General features: G+C 39.0%; 2 protein-coding genes across 3 annotated transcripts in view; one reads left to right on the top strand and one right to left on the bottom strand.

Moving 5' to 3' along the window:
• Window positions 1–5,803, top strand: part of LOC143293617 (uncharacterized) — a 26,705-nt gene extending 20,902 nt beyond the window's left edge. For both annotated transcript variants that reach the window (XM_076604704.1, XM_076604705.1), the window contains exons 3-4: window positions 956–1,036; window positions 3,595–5,803. In XM_076604704.1, coding sequence (XP_076460819.1) covers window positions 956–1,036; window positions 3,595–4,056 — 543 coding nt within the window. In that variant the 3' untranslated portion in view covers window positions 4,057–5,803. The remainder of the gene's footprint in view (window positions 1–955; window positions 1,037–3,594) is intronic.
• Window positions 5,804–6,487: 684 nt separating this feature from the next.
• Window positions 6,488–21,578, bottom strand: LOC143293616 (E3 ubiquitin-protein transferase MAEA-like). Its single transcript, XM_076604703.1, has 9 exons — window positions 21,533–21,578; window positions 19,953–20,135; window positions 18,738–18,941; window positions 18,005–18,127; window positions 17,224–17,300; window positions 16,613–16,721; window positions 14,236–14,366; window positions 12,931–13,126; window positions 6,488–12,241 (listed from the first exon to the last, which is right to left on the bottom strand). The coding sequence occupies exons 1-9, from the start codon at window positions 21,569–21,571 to the stop codon at window positions 12,140–12,142; spliced, it is 1,164 nt and encodes a 387-aa protein (XP_076460818.1). The 5' UTR covers window positions 21,572–21,578; the 3' UTR covers window positions 6,488–12,139.
• Window positions 21,579–21,755: the final 177 nt, after the last annotated feature.

Below are 21,755 nucleotides of genomic sequence, written 5' to 3'. Positions count from 1 at the left end.
TGTGTGTGTGTGTGTGTGTGTGGATGAATCAGTGTGTGTGTGGATGAGATGAGTCAGTGTGTGTGTGTGTGTGTGTGTGTGTGTGTGTGTGTGTGTGTGTGTGTGTGTGTATGAATGAGTCAGTGTGTGTCAGAGGAAGAGAAAGAGAGAGAGAGAGAGAGAGAGAGAGAGAGAGAGAGAGTGTGTGTGTGTGCTCTTTCTGTCTGTAGCTCTGTCTGTATGTGCCGATCTTTCTGATGTTCTTTTTGACGCACATCTTTGGAGCCAAACAGGTTGAACTGGTTCACCCACACACTTTATCATGCCTCACGATCTTCATGCTTCCTTCATTCAGTGTTGCAGTCAGAGCAGAAAGAAACCATCCCTTTCATGTTTATCCTTTATAACAACGTGTTCAAGATTCTGCATGCTTGTCTATCTGTTTGCCTGACGGGCCTATTTGTCTCTCGGTCTGCCTGTCTATCTATCTATCTATCTATCTATCTATCTATCTCTGTCTCACTATATACCTATCTACATATTCACTCGTTTGTCTGTCCAAGTTGTTTGTCTATCTGTCCGTCTAACCAATCATTCATCCTTTGTCTATCCATCCCTCCGTCCATCTGTTTATCTATCTTTCTATCCGTGTTTCTGCCAATATATCTGTCTGCCCGACAATTTTTTTTTCTTTGCAGGTTGTATTTGTATTTTGTATTTGTATTTCTTTTTATCACAACAAATTTCTCTGTGTGAAATTCGGGCTACACGACAGCGCCACCCATTTTTTTAAATTAAAATTTTATTTTTTTTTTCCTGCGTGCAGTTTTATTTGTTTTTCCTATCTTCTCTGTCTTTCTCCTTGTCTGTTCGTCTTCCTTTCTCACACAAATCTTTCTGTCAGTATTTGATTCAAACAAAATTTGTTTTGTTTATTGTAATTTTTGTGTCTCTCTTTTTTTCCCTTTTTTTTCAGACTACGTACTTGACGACCAACCCCTTCTCCAGCCACGACAACCGAAATACCATTCAGGACCGCGGAGAATATTTTGGTGATGTAAGTCTGCTGTTCCGACGATATTTACAGTCATCGATTAAGTTTGTTCGATCTGCCTGAGTTATAATGATTATGTTTGTCGAATGCCATTCAGATCTGCGGAGAATAATTACTTTGGTGATGTAAGTCAGTTGTTAGATCATGCAACCATCGATACATTTCAGTGTTCAGTCTGAGTTGCATGATTACGTTTGTCAATCACCTTTAAGAACTGTGGAGAATATTCTGGTGATGTAAGTCTGCTGTTCGATTTTACAGTCATCGATGCTTTTTCTTCGATCTGCCTGAGTTAAATGAATATGTTTGTCAAACACCGTTTCGAACAGTGGAGTATATCGGGTGATTTACGTCTGCTGTTTGGTCCTGTAGTCATGGATACTTTTGTTCGATCTGCCTGAGTTATGTGAATATGTTTGTCAAACACCATTAAAAGACCATGGAGATGGTGACGTAAGTCTGTTGTTCCATCCTGCAGTCATCGATACGCTTGTTCGATCTGCAATAGTCGAGTTACATGGGTATGCTTGTGAACCTTGAGCCGCGGGATAGTGTGCTGTTAATCAATATTGACATTACATTTGCTTCAGTTTCGGTTTCAGTTTTTAGTTTCAAGTTTCAGTTTCAAGAAGGTGTCAATGCTTGCGGACTGATCCATACACGCTACACCAAATCTGCTTTGGAAAAAAAGAACGAAAAAAAAGAAGAAAAAAAAGAGTAGTTGCTTGACCGTCGCATTTTCAAAAACCCAACGCGATGGTTGGTTTCAAGGAGGCATCAATGTGTGCGAACTGGCGCACATCATGCGCCATAGGTGTCCATTTAAACTGACGAAATGGACAAAAAGAAATAAAAAGGAAAGAAGCACAAGAAAAGATGATTGACCTACGCATAGACCCAGTTGCGTTAGTCAGGTTTTGGGAGGGCGTTTGGCCGATTTATGAGTGTCCTTGTCCTTGGTTGGTGATATATGGTTTGAGCGATAAGAGCTTTGAACCAAGAACGTACAGAGGTCATCTTGTGGGATGGTTTTCTTTTCTTCTGCTTCTCTCTCTCCTTTTTTTCTCTCCCCCCCCCCCCCCCCCCCAGCCCCCCCTTTCTTTCTTTTTCTTTTTTCTTTTTGATACACAATATTTCGCCGTGGTGGCGGTATCGCTTAGACGTTGGATTTCTGATCCGGTGTTCAGTTATGATCAGGGTTCGAGGCCCCGTTCCGGCATGGTTTTGCATCTTTGTTAAGGCACTCAGCTCCGAATTTTCTGTATACGCGGATGTGAATAGGTACCTGACATGTCATGTTGCTAGGATGGCAGAGGCTGTGGTGGTACTCGCGAATTCTTCTTCTTCTTCTTCTTCTGCGTTCGTGGGCTGCAACTCCCACGTTCACTCGTGTGCACACGAGTGGGCTTTTACGTGTATGACCGTTTTTACCCCGCCATGTAGGCAGCCATACTCCGTTTTTTGGGGTGTGCATGCTGGGTATGTTCTTGTTTCCATAACCCACCGAACGCTGACATGGATTACAGGATCTTTAACGTGCGTATTTGATCTTCTGCTTGCATATACACACGAAGGAGGTTCAGGCACTAGCAGGTCTGCATATTTGTTGACCTGGGAGATCGTAAAAATCTCCACCCTTTACCCACCAGGCGCCGTCACCGTGATTCGAACCCAGGACCCTCAGATTGACAGTCCAACGCTTTAACCACTCGGCTATTGCGCCCGTCAAACGCGAATTATAATTAGTGTTGCGCTTAATTCATTCGAGCTTTATTCTATAGAGCTTTTTTGTCCCCTACGTGACATTTAACGTGTATTTCTGCCATTCACATGTTCTGTGTGACATTTGATTCTCACTCATTCACTTTCACCTATGTACTGACATTTAATGCCACTCAGTCACTGCTTTCCATGTGACATTTATAAACACTCACTCAACCCGCTTCTACGTGACATTTTATGCCACTCACTCACGGCCTTCCAAGTGACATTTAACACTACTCACTCACTGCCTTATCTGTCACATTAAAAGCCACTCCCTCGATGACTGCCTTCAGCGTGACATTGTATACCACTCACTACCTTTTACGTGACAACACATCACTGCCTTCCCTACGACAATAAATGCCACTCACTCACTGCCTTCTGTGTGACATTTAATGCCACTCACTCACTGCCTTCTATATGACAACCACTCACTACCTTTTACGTGACAACACATCACTGCCTTCTGTGTGACATTTAATGCCACTCACTCGCTGCCTTCTATATGACAACCACTCACTACCTTTTACGTGACAACACATCACTGCCTTCCCTATGACAATAAATGCCACTCACTCACTGCCGTCTGTGTGACATGTAATGCCACGCACTCACTGCCTTCTATATGACAACCACTCACTACCTTCCCCATGACAATAAAATGTCACACACTCACTGCCTTCTATGTGACATTTAATGCTACTCGATCACTCCCTTCTACGACATAACCACTCATCACGTTCCCCACAATAAAATACAACTCACTCACGACCTACATGCTATATCGCACACCGCAGGGCAAGGACACGCGCAACTTAGGCCGCAAGCTGCTGCAGCCCCTCCACTCTCGTCTCCACCATACCGACCCTGCCTTCCTCAACCACGACTCCCGCGCGCCCCACCACCCTGACTACAAGTCGGAGTTCTCCTCTTCCTTCCTCGGCAGACCCACCGCCCAGCCCCCCACTACCCGCCGCTTTCCCAGGGCTAGATCCGAACCCCCCACCGGCCCCGCCCCACTGCCGACATCGACTACGGATTGGTTCGGGGACTCACCGAGTACGGCGGCTTCCAAGCAGGCGTCTACCCGGGTACTGGCGATCAGCCAGCAGCCGTACCCGAAGCACAACAGCTGGAAGTACTCGTACCAGGGTCTGGACAAGATCTACCCGCCCTACGTGGAACCTATGAAGCTGAAGCACGTGGACAATGTGTTGAACCGCTACGGGGCCAATTTTGTCACCGGCACCCACAGTTAGGCTGTGTGTACGAAGGGGGATGGAGTTAAGGGTTTGTATTTCACGGTTTTTTTTTTCCTTTTTGGGTGTGGGAGGTTGAGGTGGGGTTTTAAAAGGAGGGACGTTGGATCTCTATAGGCGTGTGCAGAGCAGCACTCGGTATATTTACCGTGATTATTAGTCACAGTGTCTTTCGCTTACGCCGCTCAGTGTAATGATTTATTGCCACTACTTTTTTTTTATTTTTAAATGCGTATACTAAAAGAAAGATCATAAAAAAACTCACGCAGCGAGATCAGCATCGTTTGTTGTTGTTGTTGTTGTGTTTGATATGATTAAAAAACACACAACAAAAACAGAGAAAAAAACAACAAAAAAACAATAACCCAACCACCTGCGACTGCATTTCCAAAAACTGCCCCCTTTTCCAGTTCAACCTTGCCAGCTGTATAGTATGTTGGTAGCAACATAGACCCACCCACTAGTTACTACAGTTACATTATACATTGTTTAAAAAAAAAAAAAAAAAAAAAAGGAAGAAAAAGGGGGTAGTGGTTGATGTACGCACCTCTGGTATCCATTGTCGTTACGGGTTGTCTGCACAGGAGAGACCATCTGTCCTCCACATTTATAGTTCCGTACTGTCTCACTGAGATGCATAAATTTCGAATGGACTATGAATGGTGGCACTCGTGCATGAATGTATGGGTTATCACTATTACCTTTATTCTTTTATTATTATTATCATTATTTAATATAGATATTTCATTCTTTCTTCTGCTCTTCTTGTTTTGTTTTTTTTTCCTCATGAGTTTCGGGAAAAAACATGGAACATTGCATCACGCTGGCAATGTACGTCTTCTGTCTCAATTATTCATGACAATGTTGTCACATGTTTCCTATTTCTTTATTTGTTGATAAATTATTTCAATACATCTAATTGGAACCCTAAAATTCCGTCCTTTTACCATTGTTTCATATTTTGTGTGTGTTGAGTGATAAAATGATACATCTTTGTCTTTTATTTTTAGTTAAAAACAACAACAACTTATTTTAGATTTACACATTACCACAACAAGAAAATATTATTTCAATCATAAATAATTATCATACCTGATCCATCGGTTTTACAGGCTGTAATGCTTGTTACTAATTGATCAGTTTATCAGTTACATGCAATCATGATCTGTTGAGCTATTTCGTTTTCATGAGATCTCATCAGGGAGTTGGTAACATTTTATCACCCAATTTTTGCATGTATACTCATTTCTCTTGAACAATATATGTGCATATATAGAGAAAGCTAAAAACAAAACAAACATCACAGTATCCAACTCTCGTTTTCCACAGTGCATGCGTGCACACACACACACACACACACAGAGTAACAAGCTTGGGTGCATGAATATAGATACATACTTTCTGGCAATATATAACACTATGTTTTTTTGTTTTTAAAATTTTGTTGTTGTTGATGAACCCTACAACAGTTTTATGGTGAAATTGATCATCTAAGCAGTTTCGGTATCTTTACTAAATTGTTTTTATCTAATGTATTTTACAAAACGGTTTATGTATATATCTATATCTATCCGTCCACACACTCATTTCCTTGTTAACATTCAATAACTGTATTGAAGGCTAACAAAGGTCACTTTCGAAGTGAACCGTTTTTGTTTTTTTTGTCTTTTTGTGTGACAGTATTACTGGAAAAACAAAGTGGAGAAAACTGCTGTGATTACATTTGTTTTACAATAAAACATTCTATGGGAAATTTGTGTGTGTGTGCGTGCATGTGTGTGTGTGTGAGAGAGAGAGAGAGAGAGAGAGAGAGAGAGAGAGAGAATGTGTATGAGTGCACGCAGGTGCTCATATTGATGCACATTTTTAAACAAATGCAGATGCTCATATTGATGCACAATTTTGAACAAACACATGTAATCATATCAGCAAACTTATTTAGCTGGCATCACAGAACCAAAGGGTATCTGACCGCCTTCTGTACAACCTAGCTTTTAGCTATATCACATCAAGGTGGATGATTTGATTATAAATGTGAAATTGATCGGTGAACAATAATCGGAAAATACTCCATTGATCTCTGTGAATCCACATCTCCAGCAAACATTCATATGGACATACTTTTGTCTTTCATGTTATATAAGAACCTCATAATATAATAATAACGATTATAATAATTACAATAATAATAGTACTTTTATGGTGCAAACTCCCCATATAATGGGCTCTAAGCACCTCACATGAAACAATACATATACAATAGAGCATAGTAACATACCCCTGCACATGAAAAAACAACACATTTATGTGTATCTGTATACACCGAGACAATAGTACAAATACTGTTATCTGTGTATATGTACATTCTACATGTCTTCACTTTAACACACACACACACAAACACATATGTACACACAAACATCCTTGGTGGTATAACATTTTTTTTTTATTATCCAAGGAGTAACAACGGTTTCATATTCCATGAGCATTCTACATTTTTACACTTTCGTACAGTCAGAAAGTCTCAAAGAACAGAGACATTACTGAGTTTGGAAAGAAAAGAAGATACTGTTCTTCAGTAATTAATGATGTCATTCCTTGCACTCTTTGTTTATCAGAGGACCGGCGAGGTAGAAGGCATACAAAAGAAAAAACCCAAAACAAAAACACACACACAAAAAAAGAAGAAAAAAACAAACAACAATTAACAAAACAAAACATAAACCATATACCTCCTCCAAGAAATACAATGATCCATTCCGTCACAACTGACAAGTGCTCCTCAGACACTATTGTTTTTCATCACATCAACCAATCAAAATAGGAAAAAAAAATTAAAAAAGAAAGACAGAGAGAAGCATACAGTGGAACATCTATGTACATATGCAGAGTGTGTGTTTGTATGAACTGTCTGTGAACACAGAGATTGCGAAATTGGATGAATCTCAATTCCACCACTACAAATAAAAATTACGTTTGCACAAGTAGAGAATGAACTTTAACTCATTCGACTCCAGGTATGATATAATTCATACCATAATTTCTTCCACTGCGGACCAGGTATGAGTATTCTCGTACCAACACACTATTCTAATTTCATTCATTCTTTTTTTTTTTTTTTTTTTTTTGCTGCCCCATCATCTGCACCGTTTCAGTGGCATTACTCCCACGCCGCTCATTTAGATTCCCCCATACACGGCCACACCCGGGTTCGTCCGTCGCAGTTCCAGCGTCAGCAGTCCACAGGAAACCATCGATGTTAGGTCTCCAGGAGGCCACACACCAGAGGAGACCCTGCACTGCTGCTGAGTCACTTCGGTGGTGTTCAGTGGTGCCTGTTCTGATTTTACGTACTTAGGACACCACCTACTAAGCCCCCTACTAACGACAATAATGGCTTGGTCGCGGAGCCAGACTGAGTGAGCGTCCCTCCCAATCTTGCTTGGTACAGTTGGCATTCTAAACTGAACCGTTTACAGATTCTGAAAGCATGAAAACGATGCTTTGTTTGACCGATTACATCAACAATTCTACATCTATTTTTGCTGTTTTATGAACCGCCCTGTTTTTTTTTCTGCAGTGGTCTCATGTAGTGCTGGTCCAGGGGAGTTGTAGCAAGCATGCAGCTGTGGTATAGAATGAGTTAACACCTCTACTGGCAGGGTCAATCACACAAGTAGAGATCAAAATCCTGATTTGTGTGACGAGATTCTACATGTACACATATTTTTAGCTAAGATTTTAATCTCTACAGAGATAATGTTGATTATAAATTCTACAGGCATATATCTTCTTTACTGAAGATTACAAATTCTACAGATGCAAATTTTCTTTTGCAGACTATATATTCTACAGGTGTATACTTTATTAAGGTTTTAAATTCTACAAGTGCACACTATATAATTCTGATTCTCAGGTCAAGTTTACAAAGCTTCATCAAAACAGGTTTCTTCTCAACAATGCTAATCCACACTTGGAAATATAATTTGAAGCTGACTTAATCTGCGAAACACAGCCGCTGATGTCAAATAATATAACCTCTGAATCTCCGCTGATAATGCTGATCCAAGCTTCAATGATAAAATAAAAAGACTATCACTGCTGGTCCCATGGAACCCGGAAAGACAGAAATCTGGTTTAAAAAAAAAAAAAAAAAAAAAAAAAAGTATTTAAAAAAAAAGAGGAAAATGGCACACACACACAGAGACCCACACACACATGACTGACATACTCAGATATACAAAAAAAAAAAAAAAAAAAAACCTCACTGCAAAGGTTGTGCATGAATAGAAGCAAGATACATGAGACCAGGCAGAGCCAAAAGAACTGCTGGTAAAAACAATCTGAAAACTAGTCTTGACTACTAGTCAATACCATTACATTCTATGATTCAGACAGTAAGTTTGTTCTCTCTCATTTTATTTATTTATTTTTTTACAGGTCCAGACAAAAATGATTAAACATTATGTGATCTGGATGAAATAAAATCCAATGAAGAAAAAACAGATATATTATTTGGTAAATGACTACTTAGTAATGTGCATATGTGTGCACATGTGGCAGATCAGTGACAGGTGCATCATAATGCTTAAGATATTAAATATTTCTATATAAAGGTTTCTTCTTTGTTTACTTGTATTACTATTAGTCATATTCATATATGTTTGTAATAAATATTTGTAAATGTAAAATAAAATATACTACAGACATTACAAGTCTGAGATGTGCCTAATTTTTCTTTTTCTTTTTTTAGGCTCCTTTCTCAACCTTTACAAAGATGAACACAAGTAAATCATAACAACAAAAAAAAACTACATATGATGTCGTCTTGTAAATGCTTTGGATCACTCTTGACTTAAGAACATAATGAAGTACCACTTTAAAGAAACTGGTACAAGTAAAGAACAATCATATGGTTAAATGAATAACAAACAAATAAACGGTTTAAAGATAATAAACACAAATCAAAACCAAAAAACAAAACAAATACAGAAAACAACAACAACGAAAAAACGGGACCACAATTCCTGCAATAAAACAGGACCATTTCAAAGGAAAAAAACAACAACGACAAAAACAACAATTTTTCCTCCTCCAGAATTCCACACATTCATGAATAATTCTATGGTCCAGAAAAAGCAAAATTATTCAATGTTTCTTACTTTAAACAACAAGAAAATTTGACTCTGGAAACTCTCTCATAAGACTGGACAAGTAACCACACACATAAAATGACAAAATGACTGAAAAACATAAGCTTTTCTTTCTTTCACATGAACAGGTCTAAAAAGGAAAGTAAAGAACCCCCTCCCCCCACTTCCAAAAAACAACAACAAAAAACAAACAAACAAAAAAAACAACAACAAAAAAACCACAAAAAAACAGAGATGGGATACCTGAAGATGTTAAATCACCGGGCTGATGGTGATGGAAGGGGTTGGGGGATTATAATGAGGAGTGCTCATGATTCCCACCACGCCATTGAGCTGAAATGTAATCCAACAACCATGACCGAAGAATTGAGCTTGCTGACATATTAAGCAGTAGTGTCCATCAAACAAGGCACCATGCAAAAACACTTCCAGTCATGCACATCATGTCTTGTCAGACTCCAGAACAGCGTTATTTTTTGCCACTGAAATCATAAGTCATGCTCAATGTTCTAAAAGATCATTCCATTTCTTCACCTGTTTCATGTGTTAAATTCAGCCCCATGCATAAGCAGAAAGAATAATTATCGAAGTTTATCATGTTCTTGAGAAACATGTTCAACATTATATACGATTACAAATTGGACTGAGCGATTACAAAACTGGAGATGAGAGTATTATGCATTCTTTGCAATTTTCCACGGCAATTGACTGTGTGGAACACTTTGGAAGAAAAGAATGTTAATTTGCATTGTACAAGAAACTTTTGACAATACATTTTTTGAGAAAAAAGATCTTAACCAATCACAAGGTAAAAATGAAATGGATTGTTAGAAACCAAGCATCCAAACTGAAAAGTAAAAAAAAAGTTTGTAATCTGTACCTATAGAAACACAAAATTGTAGTTTCAATGCATCAAGCAACAAGTCGTTTGAATGGTTTCAGGATGGGTATAGCTGACAACCCCCCCCCCAAAAAAACAAACAAAACAACAACAACAAAAACAACAAAACAAAACACCCCCCCAAAAAAAACAACAAAACATTTTCTTCACATTTCTGAGAGATGAATCATTAAGAACAGCACATGAAACAAGAAATGATGAAAAGCATGTGGTATGACAGGTTGACAGACTTTTATTGTTACATTGCTTAATTGATGAAAACCACAGTGATGCATCCACAGTAACAAGGGGACATATCAACCTTTTTCATGACTCTGTTGCATCAGATGCCAATGATAATTATTTTCCCCAAAGTTCACTACACTCTTTTTTTCACAGCTTCCACAATGCTGTAGCATATTATACATAATTCCCATCATTACCCCAGAATTTTTTTTCTCCATCAAACTGTTCTTGAAGGAGGAAAAAAAACAACAGAAAAAAAACCCAAAACAAAAAATTCCACCTTTCTGACAGATCTTTAAGCTTATCTCTCTTTTTTAAATCTTTTTTTTTTCTATTCATTTATTTTTATACAGCTAGATATTTGAAATGGGAGCTCCCAACACAGTGAAACCAGCACAGGGCTGTCAAGTAACTGTGGCATGAAAGCAAAACATCAAAGTGAAAAGTGTCTCTCATCTTTAATAACTAGGACCTGCCAAAAGCAGTATGACAACAACACACTACACATCTACAAACTTCAAACAGAACGTCGCAATCAAAAACACAAACCCTCCACTTCCTTTGACTAAAGCATTGTAGCATCATCAGCCACAGATTCTGGATCTGTTCAATGAATGTTAGATTGGCAGGCAGTGACGAGGTAGAGATACTGTCATTTTCCCTCTTTGATTTTGAACACACGTAGACACACACACACATACACTTAGTTTTGACAATAAAAGAAAGGAAGTTGCTCCTCCTCTTAATTACATCAGATTTTTGCTCATGCTGAAACTACAAGTACAAACCAGTTCACACCAAGTTTAACTGTACATGTACTTGCATGAAACAGGTATGCCTTATGTTCTCATGTGCAGGTGAAATCAAAGCAAAACCTACTGTTGCTATTGACCTTTGTCGAGGCACAATGCTGGAATGAAGCAAAACTTTGAACACCTGACTTGTCACAACTATTTTTTTTTTTTTTTTAAAAGCCCAAGTCAGATGTTCTGTTCTATTTCAAGTCACACATTCTGTTCTTTTTCAAGTCAGGCATTCTGTTCTATTTCAAGCTACATGTGAATTCTAACACACGTCAAGTCACACATTGGCTCTTTTTTATTTTTAATAGATCCAATCACCTTCTACTACATATCAGACACACTTTACAACCCATTGTCATCCTAAACACCAAATGAAACGTTCCTTCAAGGGAGTTCAGTCACGTGGAAGCATGGCTTTCTCATTTGAGGTCAGCAGCTTTTTCTCCATTGATATTCAAATACAGGAACAAAAAAACGGAGGAAAAGAAAACAACAACACACAAATGAGGAAAAAAAAAATTGCCCGTACTGCCACACGTTTTCATCCTTTCATTTGAGTTTCATCAGAAGCACAGGAATAAAAGAAGTGAACATACTATCATGGTAATGAAGATGAACACAATTCTGAAGGAGTCCAAGACTGGGCTTGAGAGACAGAGAGAGAGAGAGGGAGATTGAGAGAAAGAGGGAGGGTGAGATAGAGAGTGGTGGCTGATCACATCACATGACAGACAGTTTCTCTGCCTGATTCAGCTTGAAGCCAGAAGAAAATAAACAATGTATAGCAACCCCCCCCCAAAAAAAAACAACAACAACAACAACAAAAAACAAAACAAAACAAAAAAAACAAACAAAAAAACCCCAACAACAACAACACACCAAACAACAACAACAAAAGGAGAAAAAAAAGGTAGCTAAAAAAGTGTAGAAGAGGGAGAAGCACAGGGAAGGAAGAAAGGTGGGTGGCTGATGATCACATCACAGGGTGGCTGATGATCACATCACATGACAAAGACTTTTTCCGCCTGGCTCAGCTTGAAGCTTTCCTTGGTCCTGGGGCAAATGACCATGTCGTGGTTTTCATCCGCCATCTTCTTCAGTGCCTGAAACAGTGAAGACAGCAAACATCACCACTTTTGATAACACCTGCCCCCATCATGCTGAATGTAGTTGTGTGTATGTGTGTGTATGCGTGAGTGTCAAAGTCAAAAATCTATTTTCAGATAGGAAATTGAATGAGCAACAAGTGCTTTTTTTCCTTTTTCCTCAAGTCTTCTAAAAAGAAAGTCGAGAGCAGATCTGGCAAAAAAACAAACAAGCCATATACGCATAAAAAATCAATGTGATAAAGAAACACTCATTTGTGTATCCGTTTCACACACACACATATACATACAAACATGCATGTCTGTGCACAAGTACACCACACCCAACCCATTGCACACACAAACAAAATCCCTTGTGTAGTACAAATAAGCTGCCAATACAAGCATACATATACAAAACATCTCATGAGACCAGTATTACTGTTCATATTTTCAGCTGATAATGAGATGACTATTCAGTCTTTCCTTAAACACATTATTATTCACAATACTTTTTAAAGTAAGTGCAAGTGTGTGTGTATGGGTGCGTGTGTGTGTGCGCACGTGCGTGCGTCCGTTGCGTTGCGTTGCATGCGTGTGTGCCTCTGTACGTGTGAATGCAAGCGTGTGTCTGTGTGCGTGCTTCTGGGGAGGAGGGTGTTGTGGAAGAGGAGTGGTGGAAGAAAAGCCCTGATCCTGGCACTCACGCAGAAGCCGTAGATGTTGCCGTTGGGCAGCATCATGGGTGGGTTGTGCTCATTGAGGGAGTGTCCGCTGATCGAGCAGATGAGGCGCGAGTTGGCGCAGTGGGCGTAGGGCAAGGGTGCGGCCAGCTCGTTCAGGTGACGACTGCACACCGGGCAGTTGCTGTTGCGCTGCGACGGGTCCTCCTTGTAGCAGTGTCTCAAGCCGGTTCAGGAGTATGTCAGATTTTTTATGTCCTAAATCTTTCTTCTTCTGCAGTTTGTGGGCTGCAACTCCCATCTTCAATTGCGTACATGTAGGAGTGGGCTTTTATGTGTATGACCATTTTTTACCCACCGTGTAGGCAGCCATACTCTGTTTTTGGGTGTGTGTGTGCTGGTTATATTGTTTCCATAACGCACTGACATGCACTGCACCATTTTTAACATGCATATTTGATCTTGCATATGTATATACACATACAGGAGGTTCAGACACTAGCAGGTCTGCACGTATGTTGGCCTGGGAGGTTGAAAAAAAAATCAGGTAAGAATCCAGCACTCTAACCATCTGGCAAGTGCATCCACCCATGAATCTTTCAATTTCTATAAACTTAATAGGTTTGATGCTCAGGGGTAAAGTGACTTCTATTCAACTTGGCATTGAAGAAGTCTGCGACTGACAGACAGTATAATGAGAGAGAAATATTGCATGCATTTTCTCCAAATTCAGTTCTCAGTTTATCGACAGGTATCTTGTCAGTGTGCATACACAAACACACACTCTCACACATACACTCACGAGCATACACAATCACTTTAAAGAACAGATGTCAAATTAATGACCAACACACTGGCAGGCATGCACTCACCATGCCTACCATTTTAACAAACAGAAAAAAAAATTTCAAAGCAGAAACATACTTAACACAGCAGGGAAGAATTTAATGAATGCTGTAGGTGTAGATATGACATTATGATACTTTAAATACTGTATAGACTGTAAGTTCAAAATCACATTCTTTTCAAATACATGCACACAAATGAAAACCATACAAACACACTACATTCTTTTTATTAACAACACCACACAAACACTTATGTTAACACAAGTCACAAAACAAAGCAAATATATATATGCACAAACATGAACACCACACAAAGACTAACATTCACACAAGGCACAAGACAAAGCATACACACACACACATGAATATTGCACAAACACTGACATTCACACAGGCGACAAGACTGAGCGAATGTACGGACACATACCAACACCACATAAATGTTAACGTTTACACAAGTGATAAGACAAAGCCAGGATACGGAGTCTTGAGTGAGGACAGCCCCGCCTGTAGAGCAGCAGTGAACACAGAGCTGTTCAGCTGATGGAGGCGGAAGTTCTCTTGCCGAAATTGCTGCACCAGGTCGTTCCACCGATCCCCATGGAAGAAGTACTGCAACACAGCACAAAAGGTGAGGACACCTTTTGTTTCGCCAGTTTAGAGCTGACCTCAAAGCCCTGTTTCCTCCTGCTTCCAGAACTTTTACAATTTAATCAAATTCATGAAAAATCAGTCCACAAAAAAAGGTCTTTTACAGAGAAAGCATGAATGCATTTCTCCAGATATGTGCAGATATTACGCCTTTCATCCACACATTAGATGCAAAATATAGTCACATCTTTTGGGAGATGGAAGAGGATCATGAGATGACTGATTGGCTGACAAAAACAAAACAAAAAAAAACAAAAGAAAACAACCAAAAAAAACCAAAAAAAACCACCGACCAAAAAACCCACATAACTCAATGATGTACATAGGTATCCTGCGCAAATAATAATACATCTGACAGTACAGATTTCAGTTTCGCTCATTAAATGGCTATAAGCCATTGCCAACAAGAAAAAAAAAGTTTTTATTTTTTAATATTTTGGAATAATGCAACAAATTAGTGCCCATTTTTGCTTTCAACATATCATGCCTTCAGAATACAAAGATGGTACACATTCATAGCCCTCCTCTTGCTTGGCTATAACCTTGGTCAAAATTTTCCAGTCAAAATGACCAAGTGAATATCAAACAACTGCTAAAGAAAAACAATTTTGAATGATCACCCTTGTTTTACAAGGACACCAAGAACAAAGCAATAAAAAAAAAATAAAAAACAAGGGCCGAAAACTTTACATGCAAATTTATTAGTATCTTCTTAATGTCACAAGGTTAAAATTCCTTTTGAAAGAAAGTTCTTCATTTTTTTTCTCTCCAGACTTTTCAACTTTTTGACCATTGAACCTTGGTGTTATAAAAGTGACATGAGTTTGAGGTGCAGTTCCTGCTTTTTGTGAACCTTACTGATAGTATCACTGATTTTGCTGAACAAAAAAAGTATACAATCCCAGAAGAAAGAAGTGGAAAGTCAGGATGATTACTGACATCGTAACCTGTAAGTTTGGCCTTCTCTCAGTTAGGTGACAGCGCTTTAGGGTACGTTCACACTAGGCTGTAACCACGATCTAACCAAATGGTTACATTGAGGGATGTAACTACCATGAGACAAACTCTAGATTTTTCATACAGCATGTGTGAATGGAAAGCGTCTAACCACTGTCTAACTATTAGGCTCCGCCCCTTTTCCCGCGCGTTTTTTGACTGAGAGCAGCAGTTCTCGCTCGGCTGGCTGGGTTTTGTTTTGCGCTGAAGTTAGACTGGTGGCATCTAACTACCGTTGTAACTTCGTTCTAACTTGAACAAGTTACAAGCCAAGTTACAGGGGTGCTGTGGCTGAGGCGTCATGTACAGATTGGGGTATACTTTTGTTTTCTGTGGTTCCCGTGGGTTTCCATGAGGTGGGGGGTCTTGAGGTTGTGCATCTCCACCAGCCTGCTGTGACCTGCTGCAACCTGTTGGAACTTGGGTCTTGTAACTCCCTTGTAACTCCCTTTGAAAGTATAAAACCCCCTTGTTTCAGGGGGGTCTCTTCATTCCATCTTGACCTGTCATCATGAATCGTGGATTCGTGTAGACGCAGCAAGAAGAACGAAAAAAATGACAGTCAGCCAGCTTAAATACATTCACACTGTAACTGATCAAGTTACAACACGCGTCGATGTAACTCACTATAACTGATCCCAACCATGCAAAGAAGGTTGCAATCACTTGCAGTCGGTTAGATGTGTCGGGCCAGACAATTTGCATGCCGCACGCAGCGTGCGTGCAAGGCATGCTATTTTGTTTTGACGTCAGAGTTTTTTTCAAACTCGGCTCCGCCTCTATTTTCTGCTCTAACTCACTGGAACCGACGGGGACTGGTGTGAATGCCTTTGTAACCGTTTATAACTTGATCGGGCGATGTAACCTCGAAAAATTTTTATCTCCCGAGTCATATTTTTTGGGGCCATCTAACCACCTATCTAACCAAAAATCGGTTCTTCCCGAAAAATCGTCTAACCGATGGGAACCCACTGCAACCAAAAATTTGTGGTTCCAGTGAGTTAGAGAGCGATGTAACCATTTGGTTAGATCGTGGTTACAGCCTAGTGTGAACGTAGCATTATTAACAAGCATTCTTGTCAGCAGCAGTCAAGGACATAAACAAAAGAGAGAGAGAGAGGAGAGAGAGAGAGAGAGAGAGAGAGAGAGAGAGAGAGAGAGAGAGAGACTCAGAGAGACAGATACAACCAGTATCACATGTTTTAACATACTTTGTAGGCCTCTATCTGGGAGGTAGGAGAGAAAGCCAGCAGTCCCATGACTCGCTGCACCTCGGGCAACTGATCATCATCCACAATGCTGAAGTGCTTGCGAGCATGTCTGCACATCACAGCGACAGTGTTTTAGCTTATGTGCATCACATACAGATGTGTGAGCAAGTGAGACCCAAATCTGAAACATAACCATTCTGCTTGTCGGTCATCCTGAGATATAGTCATATACAAGCTGCTCTGAGATCTTTACGGATGAAAGTAGCACAGAAAAGATTTCATGACTCAGTGACCCATTCATTACCTTCTTCATATGACTAGAACAACGTAACTGCTGAAAATTACAACATAAACTGTGCAGACATCCTTAAAGTTGGTTTTGAAGTCTGTTTCTTGCTTCTGATATGCTGTTATTTTTATCAGGATTTTCCTTCTTTTTTTTATACTGTTGGACTTCTTCCCCAAACACCTCTCCTTTTAATCAAACAAAATCATAAAAGTCGAAGCATATTACAAATTTTCATTTTTTTTCTAAGGAAACAATAACAAAGAATGTACAAAAATTTATATGGCAATGGCATCACTTGTTAAGTACAGGACACATCACTCACTTCACAGCTTCAACTCCACACCCCTGTCTGATCAGCTCCACAAACTCTTGCTTCCTTATGTTGAACTCCAATGTGCTCTGTCAACACACACACACACACACATACACACAACTACAACAGTAAGCATGGGTATTATGATGACATTGTTCTATCAACTGCAAGAACTCCCACTTGTGGTACTATGGCAGTACTACTTCTGCCAAATTTGTGGTTGTCAGCTGTGGAATACAAAGAACTCATCTTGTAGAAAAATAACATTGATTAAAACCAACTACTATAAGATCATTACCGTTATTACTGGAACCATGCATTCCTGTTGCGTCATCAATGTACAAGTACCAGCCTTTGTGAAGACCTAGATATTCCTTCCTTAATCTTGACACATGCCAGTACTGCTACTCAAGAAATCTGAACTTCAAGAACTTAATTAAAAGTTTAAAATGCATCTTCTTTCATGAAAAGTCAGCAGAAAAAAAAAATAAACAGAATAAAGCACTAATGCTACAACTGCTTCCATCAACTGAGCTTTGGAACAAAGTATAGGTCAAAATGATATGGGTCTTTTTTAATCAAATCAGTTTTAAAAATATATACTTATTGTAGCAAGCCAATTCAAAGCTGTTCCATCTGTTTCCGAGAAGCACTTGTCCAAGAAAAGAAATATATGACACAGTAGAGATTTCTCATTATGGACTGACAAGAACCACAGAAAACATAAAAAAAAGTTCTCCCACAAGAGGAAATCAGGAAGAAAACATAAGAGCAAGCAAGCAGTGGGAACCTTGTGTTTGCGCAGTTTGGATTTGTTCTCATAGCACCAAGCCAGGCATGGCCCTGTTTCCTTTCGTTTCAAGGACTCCTCCACCTCTCGGCATGTCATGAACAGTTCCACATTGGTCAGATCCTGTGAAGTATGCAACAACCTCACATTGTACTGCAGGTCTACTTGTACCTCCTGATTCAAAAATACAATTACAAAATAGCATATACTTTTACTTTCTATGCACAAAGGTTGAAAAATAGCAATTTTTATCTATTTCTATGCATAGACTAGAATAAAAGACAATCTTGTCTGGATGATCTGCCCACAGAAATTGATATCTTTATTGTCATAGCTGTCCATCAAACCATTAACTCAGTGAGCACTTTTGCATAAATTCCCAGCAACAAACACTGTACAAGTGTACACCCATATCACTAAAGCTTAAATTATGGCACAAAATACCAGCAACAAAGACAACACACCATTTTCACAATACCCTGAATTATAACAAAAATATAAGCAACAAAACCCACCAATACAACAAAACCCTGAATTAAACAGAAAATCCAAGCAACAAAACAGAACACAGTTAAATATACCACAAAACCCTGTATTTTGACAGAAAATGCCAGCAACATCAAGCAATCTTATATGACAACATTCACATCTGAAAATCAATGCTTTAACTTGATGCCCACAGTCACCAGCAAGTAATAAAAATCCATCCACTGCTCACCGCTCTGAGACTTACCTGAATGTTGGAATGCTCAGCCAGGCCAATGGCCGTCTTGTAGTAGCCGGCCCTGAGGAAGTACTCAACCAGCATGCGATCCAGGCGAGTCTTCTGCCACAGGGGCAGCTGGTCCAGGCTATAGGTCTCCACCTCTTTCAAGTGCTCCACTCGCCGCTTGATGCTACGGGTTGCATCAATTTCACCGCTTATTGTTTCCTCTGCCTGTTAGTAAATAAAAGGGAAAAAATATAAACACACAAACATTATATATGTTTTAGATATATATTATAGTTAAATAGCAACACCACAAAAATGAAGAATTTACTCTTTCTGACGAAGCGTTATTGGCAACCTCAAAGTCATGTCAAATTGTTGGATTTTTTTTTGACAACCATCAAGCTTTTGTTTTAACCAAAGCTCTGTGGCAATGAGTTCAAATGGCCAGTGGAAGGATCAGTACTATGCATATAACTGATGCCATGTACTTGTGTCTTTTGAGAGTGCTGTCAGAAATTTCCTCTCCAACACTGCAAGTGTCTGTATGATTGTGTCTTTGAGGTCTGGTGGACACTGGATTACCTATTGGAAGGTAGGAAAAAGTACAGCTCTGTCATGATGTAGTCAGTATCATTCAATCTCCAACGCATGCATCTTTACCCATCATCCTGAAGAAATCTACTTCAAATTTTGTTGTCCTTCATGCCCTGGTTTTGTACATATATAGTATATCTATATCATATGTGCATATGTGTGAGAGCTGGTGTGCACTTTGCGTATAATATGTGCGGGCTTATCATTATTGTTTATACATACAGCAAAACAGAATGCAGCAAGGTACTAGGGCTAAGGAAAAACAGTTTTTGGTAAGACTGTTTAATATATAACTTACAAAGAAAAATATGAAAAAGAAGTCTCCTTGATACAGTGTATTAATTAAACTAGAAAAACGCAGAATGACAATTAAACCAGTTCTTTAAAAAAAATAACTTAAAAAAAGAAAGAGAGAAAAGGCCAATCATAACTTAACTATATATATCAACAATACCGAAGCTACTCCCACAAAGCATTTTAGGGCTTACCTAAAAGTAAAACCTCAATTCAAATAGTGAATAAATTAAACTAGAGAAACACAGATTGACAAGTGAACCAGTTATTGAAAAGCAAAAAAGAAAAGGCCAACAATAAGTATCACACAACAACCAAGCTACTTCTCCAGATCATCTCAGTTCTCACCTTCCTCTTGAGAAGTGACAGGTTTTCTACCATGTTGCCAAGCACTGAAGACACCTCGCCAGCAGTCACTGGGTGCTGAAGGGTGTTATCCAGCTCAGTGCCTGCAGCCTGAGTCTTGGCCACCTCTTTGTCTATGGCTTTCTGGGCAGTGCGGAATCGCTTGTTCAGCACCTCATAGGGCACCTGTGTTCAAGTACAGAAGTATTTCATGGAATTTACACTTGTGTTTTTTTGTTTTTGGTGTGTGTGTGTGTGTGTGTGTGTGTGTGGAGCGAGTGTTGTGCGTGTGAAGTGTGTATCTGTTTGACTGTGACTGTGAGTGTATGTGAAATTTGTGCACAAAATGTGTGTGTGTGTGTGTGTGTGTGTGTGTGTGTGTGAGTGTGTGTGTGTATGTGTGCACATGTGTGTGTGGAGACCTGGGGGTAATAAGGTCTGCAGTGTATGCAAGTGCATGACTATTAGAGTGTATCTTGTATGCAAGTGAAGACAGCTAGCTTCCAACAATACTGTTTATTTGGAAGCAAGTGTTTCCAGGAACTGGTAAGTCATTTTAACACATATCTTTTAGTGTTCCTGCAGTTACAAGTGGTTGGCAGTAAGTTCCCATGATTTATAACCCTGTAATGTGCACAGATCATTATATATTACTTTTCACAAAAAGCTTGGCAATTTTCAGTCTGTTCCTGTAATACTGGTACAGTGATAGAGTTGCTTAAAGTGAAAAAAAAATCATTTGTGGTTTTTATATTATTATATCAAATATTGTGGAGAATAATAAAGGTTTCAATAGCAATATAGCATCTCATTCTTCTACCCAATGTTGAGTGTTATGATAAATTTATATATCTATTTTTAACCTTGTACAAATGTAGGTTTGCAACCAACTTACCAAGTTATTCAAACAGATGAAATCTTCTTCCAAATTTTCCTTACAAGAATAAATGTTTTATCAACACATGACACTGCTACATATTCTACAAAATACTTTGCAGAAAAGTATTATTAATTAAAAAAAACAAAAAAAAAAAAAACTTTCTGTAGTATTTCCATTTGTCTGCAATGACTCCTTAATCTATCAGTTTTGTTGGTTATAGCTCACTCAGTTGGTTTTGTAACTGAGTAATGATGAAAACAGCAGCTCTTGTGAAGCATAAAACATATATAATTACTTTTGATCAGACAATTGAGACAAAAACACAACAGCAATTATTTCTGCTTGTTTCTTTTTGTCTCAGCTGGTTATCCTAATATGGATTCTCATGGTCCAAAACTTTACCATGGGAAGTTTAAACAATAACCGATTTATTGTTAAGGAGTACCACAAAGCGGATGGATACAATGTCCAATGATGTCATTTGTGAACATACCTTCGTACACACACACACACACACGACAACAAAAAATAATTAAAATAAAAATGAAAAAAAACCAACAACAAACAAAAAACAACACCTCCCACCTATCTCCGTCACTACCATTAAAACTGCCGCAAAATTAGCGAATAAGCGAGGTAATAGTTTTAAAATGCCCACCACATGTACGTAATGTGTTGGTAGTAATAAATTGACATCACATACTTTTAGAGTGCTATGCTCCAAAGACTTCAAGTCCGCCATGTTTATATTCGCTATAAGGTCACAGGTCACGGGTGAAAATTCATCCTTACATTGAGATTTAAGGGGGAAAATATCAGTTTACAAAACGTAACCATCATCAAAATAATCACATCTGATCGTTCAAATAAATATCACAACAAAGTTAATTATTTCTAGTTGACTTCATCAATGCGAGACAATCCGA

The sequence above is a fragment of the Babylonia areolata genome, chromosome 19 (genome assembly GCF_041734735.1).
Source record: "Babylonia areolata isolate BAREFJ2019XMU chromosome 19, ASM4173473v1, whole genome shotgun sequence".
NCBI classification, from domain to species: Eukaryota; Metazoa; Mollusca; class Gastropoda; order Neogastropoda; family Buccinidae; genus Babylonia; species Babylonia areolata.
Note: the sequence above shows the minus strand (reverse complement) of the source record. Positions and strands in the feature narration are given on the sequence as shown.